We start from the raw sequence: 21210 nt of genomic DNA, 5'->3' as shown, positions 1-21210 counted from the left end.
TGTCACAGAACTCCAGATGAACTGACATGTCTCCTTCCTAAGAACAGTGAGGATCAACAACAGAACGTTCCCATTCACTGCACTTTACAGGAACCTACAAAAAAGAACAATAGAGCAATTAAACAGAGAACGCACTTGTATTTTAAAGAGTACAGAAAAACGGCAAAGAAAAAAAATCATCAAAACTGATGATGATTGGGACCGGATCAAACTTTTAAAAAAATTTTTATTACTAATGTGTGCCTTGTCATACTATTTTCAATTAAGACTGGAAAACAAAACCCAAAAAACGTCGCCATAAGTCCGCCTTTTAAATCAAAACGTCACATTCACCAAGGAATTGTGGGTAACACACTTCGCCGAAGTCCCTAAAAATGCGCACTTCGCGTAAGGGCGGAAGTAGTACCCATTGTGGGCGGAGCGAAGGGCGGATGAGGAGAGCCTATGACTGGTTCCTTTCTCAGTTTATTCGATTAGTTTCTATTTCCCGAGCTCTACGTAACAGTTCTTCTCACTCTGTAATATAGATGTATCTGATGCTCAGCATAAGAAGGTCAAGTGTTTGTTATTTTGGTTACATAAAAAATGAGCTTTGTGAAAAACTGCTGCATGTTTTTTTATGCAGAGAAAGTGCGGTGACCGTCGTTCCGCGAGGAGAAACAGTGACATCTAGTGGAAGTCTGCAATGATGGCAGCTGAGTGATTCTCTGAATTCAGTACATTTTTGGGACTCAGGTTACTTAAAAATGTGTTTCTGAACACTGCACCTATTGAAGGACTCTTTGAACCTCCAAGAAAATGTGTCTCGCCACCTGATGCGTGAAATCCCACACATTGTGAAAAATTTCTTTGTTGCTTTAAATTCAACCCCGTGACGGGACAATTTCATTCCTCTATGGTTCCCAAAATGTGGGGCGCGCCCCTTGGGATGGGCAGTACTATTGCAGGGGGGTGCGGGAAGCAGTATGGATGAAACCCCCCCCCCAAAAAAAACTGTTACACAAAAGTGTAACACAAAAGTGATGTGATGCCCACATCAGCCAGGGCATGGAGCAACATATGATATGATGAAAACAAGAAATTAATATGTGTTTCAAAGACCATTCTTTACTTTTCCCCAAACAACAATAAATATCATTTGCGTGCGTAACGGTGTTGTGTTGAAAGGTTGAGCTTGACGATGACGATCTTTGGATAAAAAAAATAATCAAATATAGGTAAGAAACTACATTAACATTTACATCTCTTTACAGTGTGAGGAGGAAGAGACTTAAGTGATGTCACTTCCAGGGTGCTGAGGAAATTGGACTGAACCATTATTTATAAAAAGGAGGGATTGGTATGCCGTTACGGGGTGGAACAAAACTGGTATTTTATATGTATTTTTATAATGGTACAAATAACTAGCAGATACTGGCTATTTTTATTTGTTTCATATTCATTGAAAAGTTAACATTGGTCAGTGGGGACATGCTCATTTGGCTGATCTCTACGCTTCAAAACATACGTTTTTAAAATATATTTGCATGTTATGTTACCAAGGCACGTGGATATTTTTCTATTTCTTGATTTTCTCAAAAATGTGGTTCGCATTATATGAAAATCTTCGGGATCGAACCTGTGAGACCCAAAAAAAGCACCGAATTCAGAGAACGACCCAGCTGTCGAACTGACCGCTCTGTCAAACACAGTGAAAGTAAACTGGACAAAATATAAACCTGGAGTTAAACCTCTTTCAAAGTGAATGAAAAACCACGCAGAGGAGCTATGCAAGTATTCGTTTTAATTATTCATTTTTTATTTGAAAACAGCGAAAAATCAAGCAGAATAAAACAGAAGTTCAAATTCTAATTCAGTTCTATTTAAAAATACTCCTCATATTTGAAATTTAAATTTAAATTAAAGGTTGCTGTAACTCATATCAACTAAGTATCTTCAAAGACTCATTTTGGATGATGGGATCTTCAGTAGCAGTCAATCTTGCACGAAGTTGACGAGCCCTCTGACTTAAGACTGTTGCTGTATGACTTTCTCATGACTGTCATGATATGCTAACAGCTCAATTTTCGGGCACTGGTGATGGTATACCACAGTAACATGTTCTCGATGACACCATGACACTACGGCAAGCACTGCTAATCCACATCATTTTCTTTTAACGCTCATTTTCAGATCTCTTGTCTGGTTGCACGGTACGAAAGCTGGGCAAAGAGATACTGGAGTCGTAAATTCTGTCCAAACATGCACCATCTTGGGAATACTGAACTAAAACGCAAGTATTCCATTTGAGGAATACTTATGTATTGGGAATAGTTTATACACTTGAAGTCTACAAAGAGAATAAATCCGAACTAACATAGCGGAGCAACTCCAACACGCTTCCACCACGAGTGGGACAATTCTAGAGCGAAACAAAAGCTTTATTCTTCCGCTGACACGGTTTAGAGGAAAACAAGAAAATTCACATGTTTTGGAAGCACTTTAAGTATACAGAAATATACAAAAGAATTTGATTCCGCATCATTTGAAGGCAGGAAGAAAAACTGGCAGGTTTTGCTTTAAAAATGTATCTTTGAATAGATTTATTTATTTTTTTTTGTTTGGCCTTACACATCGTTTCTGTCGAGTTTTTTGAAGTAAATACATATTTTTTCCCACTCAACAAATAAAGCAAATTCAAGTAATCAGTAGTAGTTGGAAAAAAAAAAAAATAAATTAAAGAAACTTTATAATCATCATTATGATGACAAGAAAAACAGAGCGCAATAACACGTAGGAAAATTGGTCAATTTGTGGATGTAGATGCAGTTTGATGTCTTTATATAATACTGAACCAAACTAATATTTTACCAGCCTCATGTGCCAAGTAATATACAAAACATACAGAAATGATAAACAACGGAAAATACATATGTCGACAGTATAATTGTGAATAAATGAATGGCTTTATGTTCTTAATGTGCACAGAATACAGTAAAATGAATAAAGCAATGCTAACCAGTTATTTAGGTGAACAGGTTTGCAGCAAATTATGTGCATATGGCAACTAATAACTCAGGGTAGCATGTTGCTATCACGTCTTGCTTTAAATATGTAAAAGTGAAACCAATGTTAGTTGCACCAAAATATATTGACCCTTTGTAAATATGTCACCTGATCACACTGAGGCACCGTGATGGACGTCGGAAGTGAGAGACTAGGAAATTGAAGGGAGTGACTGAAATTGTTTCCCAAGCTGTTTTGCCAGTACAAGTACAACTTCTACTTGTTCAAGTCGAGCTAATTTGTCTGTGGACGTAACAGGCCTGGTTGGGGCTTCTAGACAGAGGTATTTATAAAAGTTGGAAAGAGCTAGCACTTAGAAACCGACCCATACTTTCTCCCTCCTGACATGCTTGCTGATTCGATCAAATCACCATCTTTGCCTGAATTCACGCCACAATATTTATACCATTACGTCATTAACAGCACTTTCCTTCCACCAGAGCAGACTTAAGGGCAATCAGATGTCTAGATGGTTACCAATATTTTTTGTACAGGCTACATGATGGTGGGGCATTTTTTGGATAGTTACTAATTATTACACATGCATTGTCTAATATTTCATTGCATCTTACTAGACTTACTTACTTATGAAGTTTACAAATGTTAAGTTTGCTAACCTTGAAAAAACTGTTTGCTACAGACCCGCAAATGCACAGAGGGCTGCCAGTCCTTACAATTGACGTCATTGTCCATTGTTGTCTTCTTTCCGCTTCAAAAGGTATACAATAAAATAAGTTTGGTCTGTATCCATGTCTGTTTATGCAGCCAACAATGTAGTACCCTATGACCTTTTCTACTCTAGGCAACTGACACCCGGAAGCACTGAGTTTTTCCTACGTATATTCCCTAATCTTGGCCTACAAACACTGAGTCTTGCTTACTTTTCCCTTTCAATGTATGACAATGGCCTCTACTTATTACATCAAGTACAGTAAGTATCCAGAAAATGTGGAATGGACATACTGACCAGCATAAAGTCCTGCTGCCTGGTCTGATGGAAGCTCTACATGAACAGTGTCTCCTTTTCTCAACGGGAGTACAGCGCTTCCTGAAGCCTGATCAAGCAAACCCTTTTTGTACTCGTCGTAAGTGTACATTACTGACTCACTGTTCTTCATCAGCGCCACCCAAACGTTGCCTCCCTTGCAGTGGACGTGGTAAGCAAAATAATAGATTCCTGGTACACTACATGTAAAAATACCATTTTGTGGATTGTAGTCCTGATTTTCGTTGTGGAGAAGTTTGTCAAATGTGATTGGTGAACCTACTAGAGGGAATGGATTGGTCAGTTTTGCGGTGAATGCAGGAATCTGCTGCTTGGTTCCTCTAATCTCGACTCCATTGCCTGGCTTTTTGTAAACTTGTCCATTGTAGGGGCCTGTGTGAGGGAGGAATTGAATAATGTCAGGAGATTCAGCAGGTATTCCTGGAGGGCCGGGAGGACCTGGAGGGCCGGGTTGTCCAGTAAGTCCAGGAGGACCACTGGGACCAGGGTTTCCTTGAGGACCAATTTGACCAGGGGTTCCTGGGGCCCCATTACCAGGATAACCAGGGTTACCTGTTGGTCCTGTTTCACCTTTTTGTCCTGAATGACCAGGAGGTCCAATTGGTCCCCCTGGTCCTGTAAGTCCAGGGATCCCCTGTGGACCTGGTTGGCCCTTGTTTCCAGACTCTCCTCCCTCTCCTCTTGGTCCTTGTAATCCTGCAGCACCAGGGGCACCAGGTAAACCTCTAGCCCCAGCTTCTCCTTTTGGCCCTATTGGCCCTTGGAATCCTCTTTGTCCAGGTTGTCCACCCTCTCCTGGCCTACCTGGCTGTCCTGAAAGACCAGGAGGTCCAGTTTCACCTTTCATTCCAGGATTTCCTCTAGGGCCAAATGTGCCATCTTCTCCCTTCTGTCCTGGGAAGCCAATACTACCAGGAGGCCCAGTGGGCCCTGGTGCCCCGGGTATTCCTGTCAAACCAGTTAGACCAATAATTCCAGGTTGACCTACTTGACCTTTGTCACCTCTTGGGCCTGGTTGTCCTGGAAGACCAGCATGTCCCTTGTGACCCTTAGGCCCTGGAAATCCTGTTTTACCATAACCTGGCAAGCCTGGTGGTCCAATTAAACCAGGAGGCCCTAGTTCACCTTTTCCTCCAGAGAACCCTGGTAACCCTCTAACACCATCTTTTCCTGGTTTTCCTATTCCTGGTACGCCTGGAAGTCCTGGTTGCCCTCTTTGACCTGGTGCTCCTACAAGCCCTGCTTCTCCAGGAGGACCTGGTTTTCCTGGAAATCCTGGTTGTCCAGGTACACCATTCAGACCAGGTTTGCCATTACCAGGGAGGCCCACTTGTCCAGGTGGACCAGGTGTCCCACCTGGTCCATTCACACCTGGTAAACCAGGCAGACCAAGCCCTTTATCGCCTTTTAGACCTGGAGGACCAGGAAATCCAGGTGGACCATTTTGTCCAGGTTCTCCTGGTTGCCCTGGCAGTCCTGGTAACCCCTGGCCTCCTGATTTTGAAATTCCAGGGAGTCCAGTGGGACCTGGGAGTCCTGGAGGCCCAGGAATTCCTGTTGGCCCCTGACCACCAATTGGTCCAAGATCCCCTTTGGCTCCTGGTAATCCAAGGCCTCCAGGTTTTCCAGGTAATCCGGGCATTCCAGGTTTTCCATTTCCCCTGTATCCCTGAGAACCCGGGGGACCTGGCTTTCCTGGTGATCCAGGAATCCCCTCTCCTGGAAGCCCAGGGGGGCCTTGTGGACCTGGTGGGCCCACTGGTCCAGGGGGGCCTTCAATGCCTTGAGGTCCGTCTGTGAAACCTTTCCCACCAGGAACAGGAAGAGGACCTTTAGATCCCCTTGGGAAGGTTTGTCCTGTGAAGAAGTGAAAACAGACATACATGATCATGATGTAATGATCGAATAAATAAATGAATGACTACAATATATTTTATTAAATATTAGTAGACCACCACAATTTGTGTCATTATTTGGAATATGGTAATTTCTTGATTTTAATGTGAATTAACTTTTAAAAATAAACCCAAAATCAAGCAAATAGCCATGAGATGTGTGTGTGTGGTGTGTACACACTACCAATACACCAATTGAAAAATGGATGGATGAATAAATAACTGATGTCCCAATACCAAACCTTGTGGAACACCACACGCTACTTTACTAAGATTCTGTCTAGTATATTGTTAAAAAAGGATAAAGCTTCCCTGTCAATGGAGTCATTTCTGTTTATTTAGTGTAAAACATCACCTTTGCCTTTTGTCAATGGCCTCATTTTTCCAATTTGCAAAGGCAACGGCAGTTGTGGAGCGTCTTTTCCATGCTGGGACAGCGACGGGATCCCTTTGCTGAAAGGTGAATGTGGCATCTCGTTCCCCAGGAACTGCTGCTGAGGGAAGTCATCGCTGTACTGCGGGATGGGCTGAGGCTGCTGCTGAGGCGGCTGCTTTGGTCCGTAATATGCTCCCCCATGAGCTGTGTTCATTACATACGGCTGGAGTAGAAAGACAACATGGCAGAAGAAATGGAGAGGAACAGCCATCATTTTCTGTGGAGAAAGAGGAAAAAAGGACAGGTCTTTTTTTTTCTTCAAATAAAAACAAATTCTATTTTGCACAAAAATTTGTTGTAACACGTAGCAGGTGCTATTAGCACCACAAGGGTCAAACAAAAAGAAAGGATGTGAATTCCCCTTTTTGCTCGTGTACCTGGAGGATTTAGACAATGCATACACACATAAAATAATCTAATTAATGCTGTGAATTGGTGAACATGATCTTTAATCATTTTAACATGGTTGCGCTTGAGGAATCCGCGAAGTGATGCCAAGAGTGCTCTGTGAGATAAACATGAATGCATGTTTTCTCTCCGGCTTTAGCGTTTATTTAGAATGAAGCTGAGCTATGGAGATCAAAGAATGTGGATTGCTGCTCTAATTTTAGTAAGATTTGCTTACATATCCGCGAAGCAAGTATTTAAAATACACAATCACCATAATAGAGAAAAAGTAACCAGCACTGAGGATGACAGGTTCCTGTGCAAGATCCTCTTCATGGACACTTCTGAATAATAGATGGATGAGGGCTTTATTTTTTTGTGATTGTACATGTTTAGCAAATATTATGAAGTCCGTTCTGATAGAAAGTACATCTTATTTCCCTTATTATTTTCGTCACAGACATTTATATGATTGGTAAAATTTGAAGGCACTCACAAAAAACGCCCACCTTGCCCTTCCCCTCAGGAGCATTTGAGGATGTTAGCAGAATTTATTAAAGTAAATTTTTTTTTCTAATAATATTATGTTGCATATTGGCAGCAGTAGGTTCGGAGGACTAATCCTGTCAAAAGTTGGAATAACGGTAGAAATAAATAAATGCCTCAATTAAGTTTTTAATGTGCCAGTTTTTGCATCCAAGAAATAAATAAAAAAATTTATTTGACCAACTTATTTGATAATATATTGTCATATAGATTAATATTTCAACATAATCAACATTAACATTATCACTATGATTAAATTTTCCATTTTGTCTTATTAAATTTTTTTTTTTATTTTCATATTTTGTATGTACTTCATTTAAAAAAAAAAATTATTATACTTTTGTCCTATGGACATGGAACTGATGTGAGCTTAGGAACGATGTGGTTAGAGCTGATGTCCTATTTGATCATGTGAGAAGAGTTTGTAAATGTTGCTATTGTTAATCATGTCACTCACTCCTGAACGCAAACTCACATTAAAATGACTCGACCAGTCGGGCGACACGGTTAGAAATGTCAGATTAACTGACAAAAACATGCCAGCTCTTATAGATAAACGTGTTCACACATATCACACGGATGTAAAGCATATATTTGACCCACAAAACACCTTGCTGGGTCACAAAAGTGACTATGCAACTTAATATCACAGTTAATGATGTTTTTCATGTTGCCAAAAAGCGCACAGTTGCATGAAATATCTAGCCAAGCGTCCTTTTCAAACCAGAGAGTGATCCGTAAGCTCTGAGCTTTTAAATTCAAGAGGATGTTACACAATGAGACACTTAACTGATCACAGCTGTAGTCCAAAGCTCTTGGACTCAAACAAGCTGTCTTTATCTCCTGTGGGTGACTGGTGAACACGTTTCGTGAGGCAACAGGGCAACAATCAGCACACACTAGTCTTTATGATCTACAGGCAATATGCATAAAAAAAAACCACACAAGAACAAACCAATACAAGTATCTTAAACACAGGTTGGTAAGCAGTTTCTGTTTAAGGAGCACAAATCTATTGTCATGTTGAAGAAACCAGATTGAGTTGGGTGGATGGGGGCAAACAGGAAGTCTTCAAAATCTGAAATATTAGCATAAAAGCCAAACTATATTACGGAAGAACATTACTGTCGTTCAAGTGCAACTTACGTTAAACATTAGGGTCGTTTCACAGGCTTGAACTAAAAATACACTCAAGTTAACCTTCCTTTGGCACCTTTCTACACCTTTTATCTCTCTCTACTTCTTCAGACTACCTTCTCTAGTTTTCCTTCACTTCTGGGAGCAGCGCAGCACACAGCAGCCAGAGTCGCAGGCAGGCAGGACCTGCCGGTGTTCATTCGGAAGGTGTGGTGGCTTTTATTTTTCTATGACGATTGATTACACGTAGAGGAAGCCCTGAGTAGTCAGGTAAGATGGGGTGAAATAACAGGGTTCAACTGGCGCTAAGGGGCTCAACATACTCCAAGAATATAGCATATAATTGGACTGTCTTAGCAGATATGAAAAACGCAAGTTGTTCTGTTTGGTGATGATCTTTTTCAGCTGAGCAACAATAACATATATCCCACTGATATGAGTTAAGTTTTAGTTGGCTAGAGTTTGATAATAATTACCTATAATAAAAGTGGCTGGATTAGAGAAAGTCCGTATCACCAATCATCTTTTGGTTCCCAGACAGAGTAAAGAGCAGCAATCCATGTGTTTCCACCACAGAATGGAACTCTGATAAGCATCAAATTATCAAACTATTACATGTCAGCGCTTGATTATGCAGGATGGAAAATAATGGAAACATCTTAATCATACAGCTGAACTTTATCTCTGGTTTGCATCACACAGAGAGTGGCTATATTTTTAAACATTTCCACCACTCCTTAAATCTGACGCTTCATTAGTAATTTAGGAACCCTGTTTTTTTATAGTTGGTCTTACACAATCTCAGTTGACATCAACCTTCAATGAGTACATAGCTTATTTGCACATAAGGTAGGTAGATATTTCAATAAAACTAATGCCCGGACCTAGAAATGTAAACAATAAGGTTATCGCTGTCTTTTCTGTATCATGGATATTGAGGACATTTGTGTTTGGTCAATGGTTTTTATTGCAGTGGTGGAATTGTTCCAACTGTTTTACAATATATTGGCAATATTTTCCCAGATAAAAATGTGTTTTTTGGGTATATTTTTTGCTTTATAAAGTCAATTTACAAGCAGAATTTGCTGATTTTGTGCCAGATATTGCGTTTCAAAACAACCAAGAAATGCAACTAAACTGACACAAAATAATCACTCTGCTTGTTATTTGGTTAGCAAACTTATTTCATACTGTGTCAGTCAGTTTCCAATAGAATGACATAGCTAAGAAAGCAATAGGAAACATCTGTTAGATGGGAAATGCATTACAGACCCAGAGATTTTAGCATGACAGGACAGGACAGGACTGTCAGGATCAAGGCTGGAGCTTGTTGGGAACCGGGATTTTTTGGTTTTCTTTGTGGGTTTTTTTTCTGTTCGCCTGCTGCTTCATCCTTCATCCACCAGATGGTGTTAGAGGCTTCACACCTGGAGGGGCGTACCCGCTGATTCTGCCAGTGCATCTGTGATTCTTCATCCAATCATCCTGGAGCTTAAGAGGAGCAGACTGCCAGCACCTCGTCACCTGAGTGTTTGCCAGTAATGGTACTCTGAGCCTGTCCAGCTCTTTGTGATTTCCCCAAGAAGTACTTCTAGTAATCGACTCGTGTTGCCTCTCTCTCAGGTGCTTCCCTGTGAAGCCCTAGTCCTGGCTTTTTGGATTATCTCCTTCGTGACGCCGTGGATAGTTACCCACTGGTTGCCCGAGCTCCATCTTCGCCCCTGCAGACTAACCTTAAACCGCTCCTGGGTTTCCCAGCTGGCAGTCGGATTGCTCCTCTGTCTTCCTCCATGCCTGAACTTACCTGTCCGCCCTCCACCGCAGCCTCCACGTCATCAACCCAGAACTTACTCAGCCGAGACCTCTCTCCGGAACCTGGAAAATCTCAAAGACACCCACAAAGAGACCAAAACCACAAACCCGCAGTTTCCCGTCTTCCCGTTGGAAGTTATCTTCACCTCAAATAAGATCGGTCCAATTTCTCTCAAAGTTCCCTTTTCAGAAAACCTCAAACTCATCATCTCCCTTTGCTGCTCTTCAGTGTGCAGACGATCCCGTGTGCCTACCCCAAGGACCAGACCCACTCATTCAACCTTTTCATATCGTTTAAAAGAACTTTATTTATCTGATTTCCTGTTCTCCTGGTGTTCTGCATGTGGGTTAGGAAACTGGAACCCATCATGACAGAGCTAATCCTTCAGTCTTCAGCTTCCAAGCACATCTCCACAAAGTTAGTGGATAGCTGTTACTATTCCTTGTCTATTTTTGTGGACTTACCTGCTACGCCAATATAAACTACATGGAATGATGTCCTTTCCATTTCCTCAGTATCAGGGTCATTTACAACTATTCAACGATACAGACCCATCCTCTCCTTGGTATAAAACCCATTTAGAGCTATTACTCTGGGGTGAGCTCACTGTGTTGTGCACAATAAGCCTGATTAAGTGATTTCATCTTACAGCCAATACATTTTTTCCACAACATGACATACAGGAATGTGTGTCAAGCACTCAGGGCCGTGCAGAGACCTTTGGAGGGGCCGGAGCTCAAAGTTAAAAAAGGGCACACTGAACAAGATCTTAAAACACCGAACAACAACAACAAAGCAACAACCCATATTAATCAAGAATTTAATCGGATCCTACTATATCATTGGCATCATGTGGGGACAATGCAAAGCAAATATAATCTATATTTTCCCCCAACAGGTATAAAGTTACTGTTTCTGCTGCTGACAGTCCTGGAGGGCTGAGCTGATCTGAGACTGTAGCTGTTAAACAGACCAGAGGAGAGAAGGTCAAAGGTTATGAAGTTATGAAATAAGCAGATTTGCTGCCATTTTACTAATTAAGCCCTAATAATATCTATTTTACCTCTACGACAACTTGGCCGCAGACTGATTTATAGATTTCTTTCTGTTTATATACTTTGAAGAAGTTCCCTATGAACTATGGCTTCTTTGATCAAATTCCATTGTGGTGTTTTGTCCCTATGAACGTAGGCAGTAACTTCCTTAGATCTAAAGCTTAACATGTTTCAGCTACTTGTTTTCCCTCCACTCAACCTTCCATTTATACATTTCAGCGCAGCACTCTGAAGAGCCAGCTTAGTACCTTCTCCTTTCTATGGCAGTCATGAGAGACCATGACTGTGTGACATCATAATCATTTTCAGTCAAACCTTTTTTTTTTTTTTTTTACACTTAACTTTATATTCAAATGCTGGAGAGTCAGGGTGTCAATGATTGTCTGCTGGATGTGACTGTGTAGAACACACCTTTTCCAGTTGAAAAATATTATTATTATTATTGTTGTTCATCCCCTGCTGTATCCTATTTTCTGAGAAAAGCGATTTTATTTTTCAATATCTGTAAGGCACTTTCATCATACTAAACAGAAATATGCATTTGAAAAACATCACTGTGTAAAAAAGACAAAACCTTTGTGTCCAACTACTGTGACGTTCTAATATGATATGATATTGAACTTGCAGCAGAGGGCGTCAAAGTCCATTTTAGAATTGTTTTATTTATTTCTAACAGGCAGAAAGACAATAGTAAAAAATACTCAAGTATTCCAACAAATAAGGCCAGATTTGTGCTATTATTTCCACAATCCACAGCCACGTTCATCACAAGCGGCTTCTCTTTTCTCCCTTTTCTCTCTTCATAGTTGGCTACAAAGTGGTTCCATCGCTTGAAATTCAACGTCGATTTCCTCTCGTTCAACTTTCGTTCACGTCTGTACTCAGTTTCTTTGCATTAAGAAAGCCGAGCCTCCTGGACCAGATATTCAGCTCAAGAGTTTAAAAAGTAAAAGTCAGTAAGAAAGCAGAAAGGAAAACCAGACAGTTTCTCTATCTGTTCATCAGTCTCCCTTGCAGTTTCTCTTTTTCTCTTGGAGCGCTAAGAACCACAAGTCACCAAACGTCTAGCCACGATTTTCACCCCAGGCTCTCTCCCCTCCTCCAAAAAAAAAAACTTAAATCATTTGGAAAAAAGGTTTTCCTGTTAGCCCTTGAATTTAGTCAAAACAGAGTATCTAATGTCTGTGGATAGCAAGTTAATAGCAGCTTAGAGTTTTGCACACTCCGGTTTGAACATTAGAGTTTATTTCTCATGACATGTTCCACTTTCTCACACAGCAGGAAGGAAACGGCATCCCAGGCGCGTCTGCATTTCTGAGCCTTCAGTTTGACCATCAGATTTTTTTTTTTTGCAGGGTGGGTTTTTTGCCACATTCCTCATTTTTTCAGCTATTTTTCAAATTTGCAATGACTCATAAGTGGGGGGGGGGGGGGGGGTGAGAAAAAAAAACCCTCCAAGTGAATGAATATTTTTGCAAGCAATGAAAGTGTTTTGGCCAATAACCAGATCTTATAATGTTTCCCAAAACCACAGACTCCGCTGGGGAATTTGGAGCTTTTAAACTGCAGAAATATATTTCCTGAACTGTGTGAATACGAGTCAAAACAGCTAATGCCTCAAGGTGGACTAAATGTGGAGCTCATGAAATTTGCTTGCTGGTCCACACTGGTTTTATGAAAAACATCAGCAGAAATAGCCCCAGTTTGTAAAGACAGAGTTTCTTTGAATTTCTTTTGAGTATAGTGAAAGATATCATGATAGACAAAGGAGGTCTAAAGGTGATCTACTGTGGAATACCTGAAACTGCCTCTAAAAACCTTTATAACTATTGGAATTGTTCAAACGCCAAAGATACTTTAGGCTGCAGTAATATGCTCAGTAGAAGCAATCGTAACACTAACACTGGCACAGGAGCTTCTTTGTTGCCGATCTTTGGGGAAACAGCCAATCGACACCAAGGAAAGTAAAAGGCGTACCTGGTTTTAAAGTGGTCAGCCAATAGCGTGTCAAGTAGGTATTTCATCTTTGTAGGCTGGAGATTTTGAATATCTTAAATTAAAAAAACGACAAAAAAAATCGTTTTTTTGTCGTTTTTCACGCCACAGAAGCTTCTTGAAACTGTTTTGCAGAATAAGCTGATAAAACAGACCACAACATTTTTGCATGGAAATCTAAATAAATCAATGTTAAAACTGTTATTATATTAGTTTAGCAGTGTCGAGATTAATTCTTGCTTTTACATTTTAAGCAAGAGCAATTAGCTCAGTGTGGTTATAAAGTCAGTAAAAAGTCAGTGTAAATATATACTATGGTATAAGTCACAGGTGTCAAACTCCAGTCCTGGAGGGCCGGTGCCCTGCAACTTTTAGATGTGTCTCTGCTGAACCACACCTGAATAGAATAATTAGGTCATTAGCAAGGCTCTGGAAAACGTATCTACACAAGAAGGAGGTAATTAAGCCATTTCATTCCAGTGTTTTGTAGCTGTGGCACATCTAAAAACTGGAGGACAGTGGCCCTTGAGGACTGGAGTTTGACACCCCTGGTATAAGTCATTATACTACGAGAATTTCATGCCTACAAAACACTCAACACATCAGTAAGCACAGACTTAGATTGTTTTCGCTTGACAACAATCTCTATTTGGCTTTTTGCAACTTTGTGATGAAGTGACACTGATGTTGTGTTCCTACAACGGTCCAACTATTAAGAGTTTTTATCCAGCAAGGCCTGATCGGTATTTTCTCCAACCATTTGGTGACAATACGAGGACCTACTTCTACTCAACTTTTTTTTTTTAAAACAAAACATCTGGCTATGGTTATCTAAATTGAGGGGAAAAAAATGTGGGAAAAAAATTATCTTTGCGTCTTTGTTTCTCGTTTGGGGAGGCGTTTGTTGCATGAATCACATCTTTTCCAATGTAATCGTAACCAAACCACGAACACCCCAAAAAGATTTCCCACATTTTAATCTGAAATCACAAACAGAGGACATCAACAATCCAGCCTGACGGTGTGAGTGAAGCTCTCCAGACCAGCAGTAATGGGCGTCTGATTGGTGACACCTGTATGAGTTGGATTCCCTCAGGTGGATTGGTGGGTTTTGGGCGCCGCTTGGGATTTTTGTGTGCAGGGTCTGCACAGCAGGACGTTCCAACAAACACTAGTTGCCTTGTGGAGGGATGTATTACAGTGTGATCAAAACCCAACAGCAACATGTTGGTTAATCCAAAAGGTTAGCAACACTGAGCTAAACCTAAAGAACATAGCCATGGTGCTGCTCTGGGTAGAAAACAGCAGATAGAGAGCTTTATCAGACTGACTTCAGAATATGAATATGAAAATATTGTTGGATACACAAGCTTTTCCACGTCATGACCCCTCATGACCCCTAGCATCCAGGCAGGGACCCCCTTTGTTATCCCAAAGACAATGCTACAAAACATAAAAGATCAACGTCGAGAACGTTTTTTCCTCACTCTTTTTCACTATTCAATAATAATTACATTCATTTGTCATGAATGCTGCATCATACCTTCTGATTTTAGTCAGCTAGGAGTTCTTAAGGTTTCCATAGCAGAACTTTGGTCTTTTTCTTGTCAGAGACGTTTCCATTCCGTTTATCAAGCTGCTATGCTAGGTTGAGGAGTGAAGTAAGCCTGACTGGCAGCCAATCGATAAAATGAGCAATGAGAAATAATGTTTGAACTATTTTAACTTATATTTTATAACAGTGACTGAAAAACAAACTGGATTTTATGATATAAATAAAATCCATCCGTTTTCTTGACATCCTTCTCCCTAGTGGGTGTTGGAACGGGCGTTGGTGCCTAGCTCCAGCGAACATTTCGGGCGAGAGGTGGGGCTGTCGCAGGGCGATGCATAAAATAATGAATAAATAAAATTTATTGGATACTTTTTAAATTTAGCTTTTTTGCCCCTCATCTTCCCTCAAGCTTTCTGAGGGCCTGCTAGGCATTTTGGAGGCATTTTCGGTTTTCAGTAGAGCTGATAAAGGGCAACAGAGTGAAGGACGACACATGAACAATAAGTAAGCACAACAGGTCTGATGCTTCTGATGCTAGAGGCATAGCAACCAATGGTGGGATGTCTAATGGTATGTTGAGCGTTGGGAATGGTAACTGCTGACCATGCACAGTTGAAATACTGCCCTAAAGTTTGAAGTTTAAAAAAAAATAGACGGTTTGTTGAGTGTGTGGCAAAAATCCCCAAAAAAGCAGAATAAAGTCTATTGAGGTTTTCTTCAAAGTAATTTTAAAATCTCATGTCGTTCTCCATATTGTTTTTCATCTCATCTCAATTTTTTCTCTTTCTGCAAGTTTAGATATTTTTAGAGTGTTTAAGTGAGCATCATGGCGAAAGCAGTAATGCAATGCTTGTGAAAGTAAACCCATTGGGTCTCACCTTGACACTCGCGTAGAAACTCTCAGTGACACGCTGCCGGACATGATATGTTAGAAAAATAAAAACATAATAATAAGAATAATAACAGTAAACAACTACACAGAGCCTGTCAGCTAGGAGCCCGTACTGAGGCCCCACACAAACTCCATCACACCAGCTGGGCAGCCTCACAGGTTCCCCTAACCCCGCCAGAGACCCAAATGCCGACCCCGTTTCAAAATTTCAAAAATATATATTCAAATCTACGTCTTGAGCACAGTAACTGCACTAATAGCAGTAGGTTTGCTCATTTATAAAATGAAAAGAAATAGTTTTTCCTAATCCCGTCATACAGCTTTTCATCTGCATCCGGTGGTTGTTCTCTGACTATTTGGACTCGCATGTAAGACTTTTTAGTCCTACTGAGCGGCAGCGTTTAATAAGAAGCTGGAAAGCTGGGGCTTGTGTGATGCCAGGACTCGGGCTGCAGACGACGGAATGCAACCACCTTCAGGCAGTCTGATGCGCCGCAGAAACGCACAGGGCCTGTGGCCATGCTTTAACCGATTCCTTCACCGATCTAAAAGGAAACTGGACAAACGTCCTTCAAGTTCCCCGCAAAATCAAATGTTTCCTCTTGATAATAGGGTCTTTCCACTTCCTAGATGGATTCTAAGAATCAAGTTGGTAGGCCGTTGTGAAAAGACTTTTCATTCACAATTCCAAATGGCACAAAAACAACACTGAGTATCATCAAGAGCACAAAGTTAACCCGGTGACACATGGTGGCGGCAGCATGTAGAGAGGTTACATTTCTTGAGATAGAACATGGAATTTATGTAAGGACATTAACAGATTAAAGTCCGTGTTGACCCGAAACCTTTAGGTGTCTGGTAGAGAGCTGGAGATGAAAAGGGGTTTTATTTTTTCACAGATTCGCGCTCTGTTCCAAAAAGGAAACAGAGCGATGTAAAAGGATTGAGTTTAGTGCTCTGGAACAAATGTTCTTCACTTAGTCTAAAAACCCCCCCCCAAAAAACAAGGATGAAAGCATCTTAAGAAACACAATGTTGTTACTGGAGTAGAAGAAAAACTCGTTATTTGTGAATCCTAAAAATCAAGTTGCTTGGCAGCTACAAGATCTCCAACGGTTTATGAAATATAAGAGTTTTTTTCCTTTAATATGATAATTTTTGGCTTGGTGAAGACCTGAAAGAACATTTCTTACAATCTTATGACAAATCCAGAGCTTTTATGTTCCATTAAAAAGCAGTTAAGAAACTAATAACACCATACAGTCTGTGAAGCTCATTATAGGAAAGCATGTTCTTCTGCTGGAACCAAATCGAGTCAAAGAAATGCCTTACTATCCATAAGAGTGTAAAGCCCAAAACCGCCTGATGTTTTAACAGCGAAGGGAAAAGAAGCAGAACTCAGGCTGGATTTTTTAAAATTCCACAAATCCTGTTTTACCATCTAAAAGCAAAAAGAATTTCGCTCACAACTTCAATTGTTTTCCTCCAGTCTGCCTTGAAAATCAAATTCCTCTTAACGCCGCTAAAAAACCAGAAACCAGTCGACATTTTTCCAGCAGTGCTGCTGACAGATGTGCGAAGCAAAGATCCCAAAATGTTAAGCTACTCCATTAACTTGTGCCGAATCCTGTCAAGTTGCTGCACAGCACATTTATTTTAACAAGCACAATCCAGAGTTATTCTTCCCAGGTGGATCTCCTGGACTTTCATTCCTTTTTCTCTCTGCATGAAGGAATATGTCATGTATGATATGCAAAAGCCTCCACAACAAAGCGTTTCCTCCTTAGTCGGCTCTGTGTGATTTAATGTGTGATCTTTGATTTCAGAACTGCTTTTTAGTCATGAAAAATCTAAAAAAAACAACAACTTTGTTTTCTAGGAATCAAACGTCCCACTGACAGCATCCACAATGCACAATCCCATCCATGAGTGGAAGTGGCGACAGATGACCTACCTTTAACTGTGGCTGCAGCAGCGGAGCTGGGAGTACTGTAGAGCTCCGAGGAGTTCGCTTTCCAGCAGCTCGGGTGAAATCTCTGGCTTTTATCTCCAGGTGGGTGGAGCAGAACACGCAGCGAGACGAGAAGCGCTGGATCTGTACATGCAAGGGTAAAAAGTAAGGGGAAAACAAGAGAAAACCACCAGTGGAACATTATGTTTGCAGCAGTAGAGGCTGAGCAAAGGAGAGTGAGGAGAAGGGGGGGGGGGGAAATGGGAAAAAGAAAAAAAAAAGAAAAGGGAAACCCAACCAGCTGCACCAACTATATATCACGGTGAGGAGGAAGATATTCGTTTGACTTGGACCTCTGTGTGCATTCTTCACATGCAGGAAGATTTAAAGGCAGGGTTCGACTTTGGTTAGCCAGCGTTTGCTGAGGTCAAATTCAAGCTGGGAAGGGAGGCTTTTGTGGCTGCTGCAGTACATCCACGAGACTTCATAAAACTAGCCCACTCTATCAGGAACACCTCAGCTGGGTCAAATTAAAAATTTTCTAAAAAAAAAACATATGAGACCACCAGTTACAGTTTAGATTAGTCCTTGCTTTTAGCATCTGTATGCTAATAGAATATGTGTAGATGCCAGGCTATGTACCACAGCCTAGAATAATGAATAGAGTAAATCTATGAATCTTTGAGACTCCTAAAAATGCTTATAAAATATAAAACAGTTCTCTTTATTTCCGGTCCTGGGAGTACAGCCAATCAGCTTCAAAGACAATAAATGGCGGTTCTGTATTGGCTGGTGGGATGTTGTACACTGTATATATTTTAAACTATAATTTCACACATACAAATATAACACAAATGCAACCTGAAGTAGATAGCACAATAGATGCCGATTTAGCTGAAGCTAATTTATGGCAGCAGGGTAGGTGTTTTTAAGTTTACAGAATATTAGAATCGCAGTCTAGAATTGACATTTCATAATATTTACAGCTATGTTTATGCTAGAAGAATATGTTGGCACTTCAAAATAGCTGCGTGTGATACTATTCTATGTGTTTGTGTGAATTGTTATTTTGGATCTTCTTCTTTTAAAAGCTGTCGAAAACAAATGTGCTTTGGAAATTAAAGGGAATCTTTAAAACTAAGCTAGGATCCACTTCTTCACTCTTTCTATGAAAATCAAAAAGCACAAACAAAGCAGCCAGGGGTTCAAATGAATGCACTTCTAATAACTAATAAATCTAGGAAGCAGGATTTATTGGAGTGGAAAGAAAAAAGAACGAACGAAAACAATAAAGCACGGTGGTGAAGGTTGATGATGTGGGCTCTTGTTGCACCCACAGAATCATCCAGTCTACGAATGTTTGTTAAAAGCAACTATTTGTAAGGAAAATGTTGTCTTTTTAAAAAAAAAAATAGAATAAACTGTATGTATGAACTACATTCAAATTAGTCTGTAGATGAACTGTCAGTTTTTGAATAAATAAAGAAACTGAATCATAATGTAACTTAAGAAAATCTGAAGTTTCTTTAGATTTCATCCAAATTCTTCTCTCTGCATCAAAGCAACAAGCAGAGGCAGGGGACCGAACGTTTACACTACCAACAGCTGGTTCACATTTACAAAATAATTCCTCGTTCTTTTGATTGGGTTGCTATTTTTGGTTCCGCCAGGCGTTCTCATGCGGGAGCTGCTTTCAGAGAAAACACGTTGGGTTTTTTTTTTCCTCCTGGCTGATTTCATGGGCTTCAAACATTTGGCTTCACGGCGCAAAACCTTGCACTCAAAAGTCATTTCTAAGCAAATAATCCAAAACTTTACCCCGTATTCAGGCATAGCAGATAGAAAGCGGCATTTAGAGTTAGTTTTGCTTAAAATGCCGCAAAAAATAATTTCGAAATGACCTCTGCTGCTATTACGTTGAATTTAATTCTGTTTTCCCAGCAGGAAACAAGTAGTGAGCTGCTTGGAAATACTGACCTCATACCAGTCCACATCCTGAATCCCTGTTCATATAAGTCTACTATTTACATTTTAGGGCCAAAAAAAACTTCAGATATTCCTTTAAATCCATGTTTCATGTTGTACCGTCAACTTTTTTTGTGTTGTTAGTTAGATTAGGATCTTTGGCACTATCTAACAATTTAGAGCCTGTATGCTTACGGAAAGAAACCAGCAAATGGGCGGGTTTCCTAAGAATAATGTAGAGTCACAAAGCAGGCGTATTTCTCTGTTGCTAAATTGCTGTTTTCGAAAGCTAAGGTAGGTCTGACGAACAGAAAAGAATTTACAACTGCTTCTTGAAGTCGTGCATGGTGCGTGTGCAGTACCTGTCGAATAAAAGAGGTTTGCCACCAATGTAGGTCCAGACTGGAGTTCCATGATGTCATTACATGAAACAATGCAAACAAAGTATCAGCTACAGCTGTGGAGCATGTGATGAGGTCGAACTGCGATTATTATGTTCCCGGTCAAAACACACGTCGGTAAATGTCCTACAACAGTCATCGCCGTCTATAAAACGTCCTTCCAGGGACAGAGCTGTTGTTTGTTTTTGCAACCAATTGCTGCTGCAGTGATGAGCCGCTTTCTCTCCTGGCCACTCTGGAGTTTTTCCCTGTCTGGCTGCTAATCCTCTCGTCTTGCAGGCTGCTTTAAGTTTTGGGTTACAAGTTGAATGTTCCTGTCAGAGTTGTGGCGGCCAGTTTGGCAGAGTAACCATAAAAGGAGTGGGCGATGCATTTTCTTCTGGCCATCATTAAAGTCGGCGAGTGTGTGAGAGGCACATGGATGTAACGCAGGCTAACACTGAAAGTCGTTTTTGCAAAAACAAGTCAGATCAGAAAAGGTCGTTTATGTAGCTAGGCAGATCACGTCTAAAAGACGCGATGGTAGTTTAGTTCACATCAATTAAAAAATGTTAAAAAATTGCCATTTACTAATTTGAGATTTTTTGTGCTGTTTTCTGTTACTGCTGCTGCTAAGAATAATAATCACCAAGTAAAATGAGAACACACATTTTTTTGTTTAATTCCCATTCATCAAAAGCCACTCAGCAGGGAAATAATACATGTTCTATCTTCCCACCAACGTTTCAATATGCCAACTCTCTGGGAAATTATTAGCCAAATGGACTAAAATCAACCATTGCAAAGATTTTTAAGCTGAGCCTAAGCCGACTTCATTTGTCTCAGAACACATTGGGCTGTTTTCACTGGCTCGCTGTAGGTGGGTTATGTGGTGCCATATCACAGAACCGTGTTGCCAAAGGGCCTTTATAGCAGCTCCTTTCACTCTAAGTTCTGGATTACAAGACGAGAGAGCTTTCTCACAAACACCAGACCTGTTCTTGCGAAGAGGTGGGTAACTCAGAAAGATCCATATTATTATTTGCTTCTACAGTAGGCAAGCCGGTCAACCCAGCAGGCCTTGAAGGACAGCTTATGAAAACACGATAGGGGTAAAGCCACTTTGGTTTGGGGCTCCGTTAAGAGTACTTA

At 40.6% G+C, this 21210-nt stretch overlaps 1 protein-coding gene across 1 annotated transcript; it reads right to left on the bottom strand.

Annotated features, from left to right (window-relative positions):
• Positions 1-2402: 2402 nt before the first annotated feature.
• LOC102233555 (collagen alpha-1(VIII) chain-like) lies at positions 2403-20085 on the bottom strand. The gene is made up of 4 exons (XM_014475401.2): positions 20041-20085; positions 17717-17857; positions 6302-6599; positions 2403-5908 (listed from the first exon to the last, which is right to left on the bottom strand). The coding sequence occupies exons 3-4, from the start codon at positions 6594-6596 to the stop codon at positions 3963-3965; spliced, it is 2241 nt and encodes a 746-aa protein (XP_014330887.2). The 5' UTR covers positions 6597-6599; positions 17717-17857; positions 20041-20085; the 3' UTR covers positions 2403-3962.
• Between the last annotated feature and the right edge of the window lie 1125 nt (positions 20086-21210).

This window comes from Xiphophorus maculatus, chromosome 24 (assembly GCF_002775205.1).
Source record: "Xiphophorus maculatus strain JP 163 A chromosome 24, X_maculatus-5.0-male, whole genome shotgun sequence".
NCBI lineage: Eukaryota > Metazoa > Chordata > Actinopteri > Cyprinodontiformes > Poeciliidae > Xiphophorus > Xiphophorus maculatus.
This window is presented reverse-complemented; position numbering and strand designations above follow the sequence as displayed.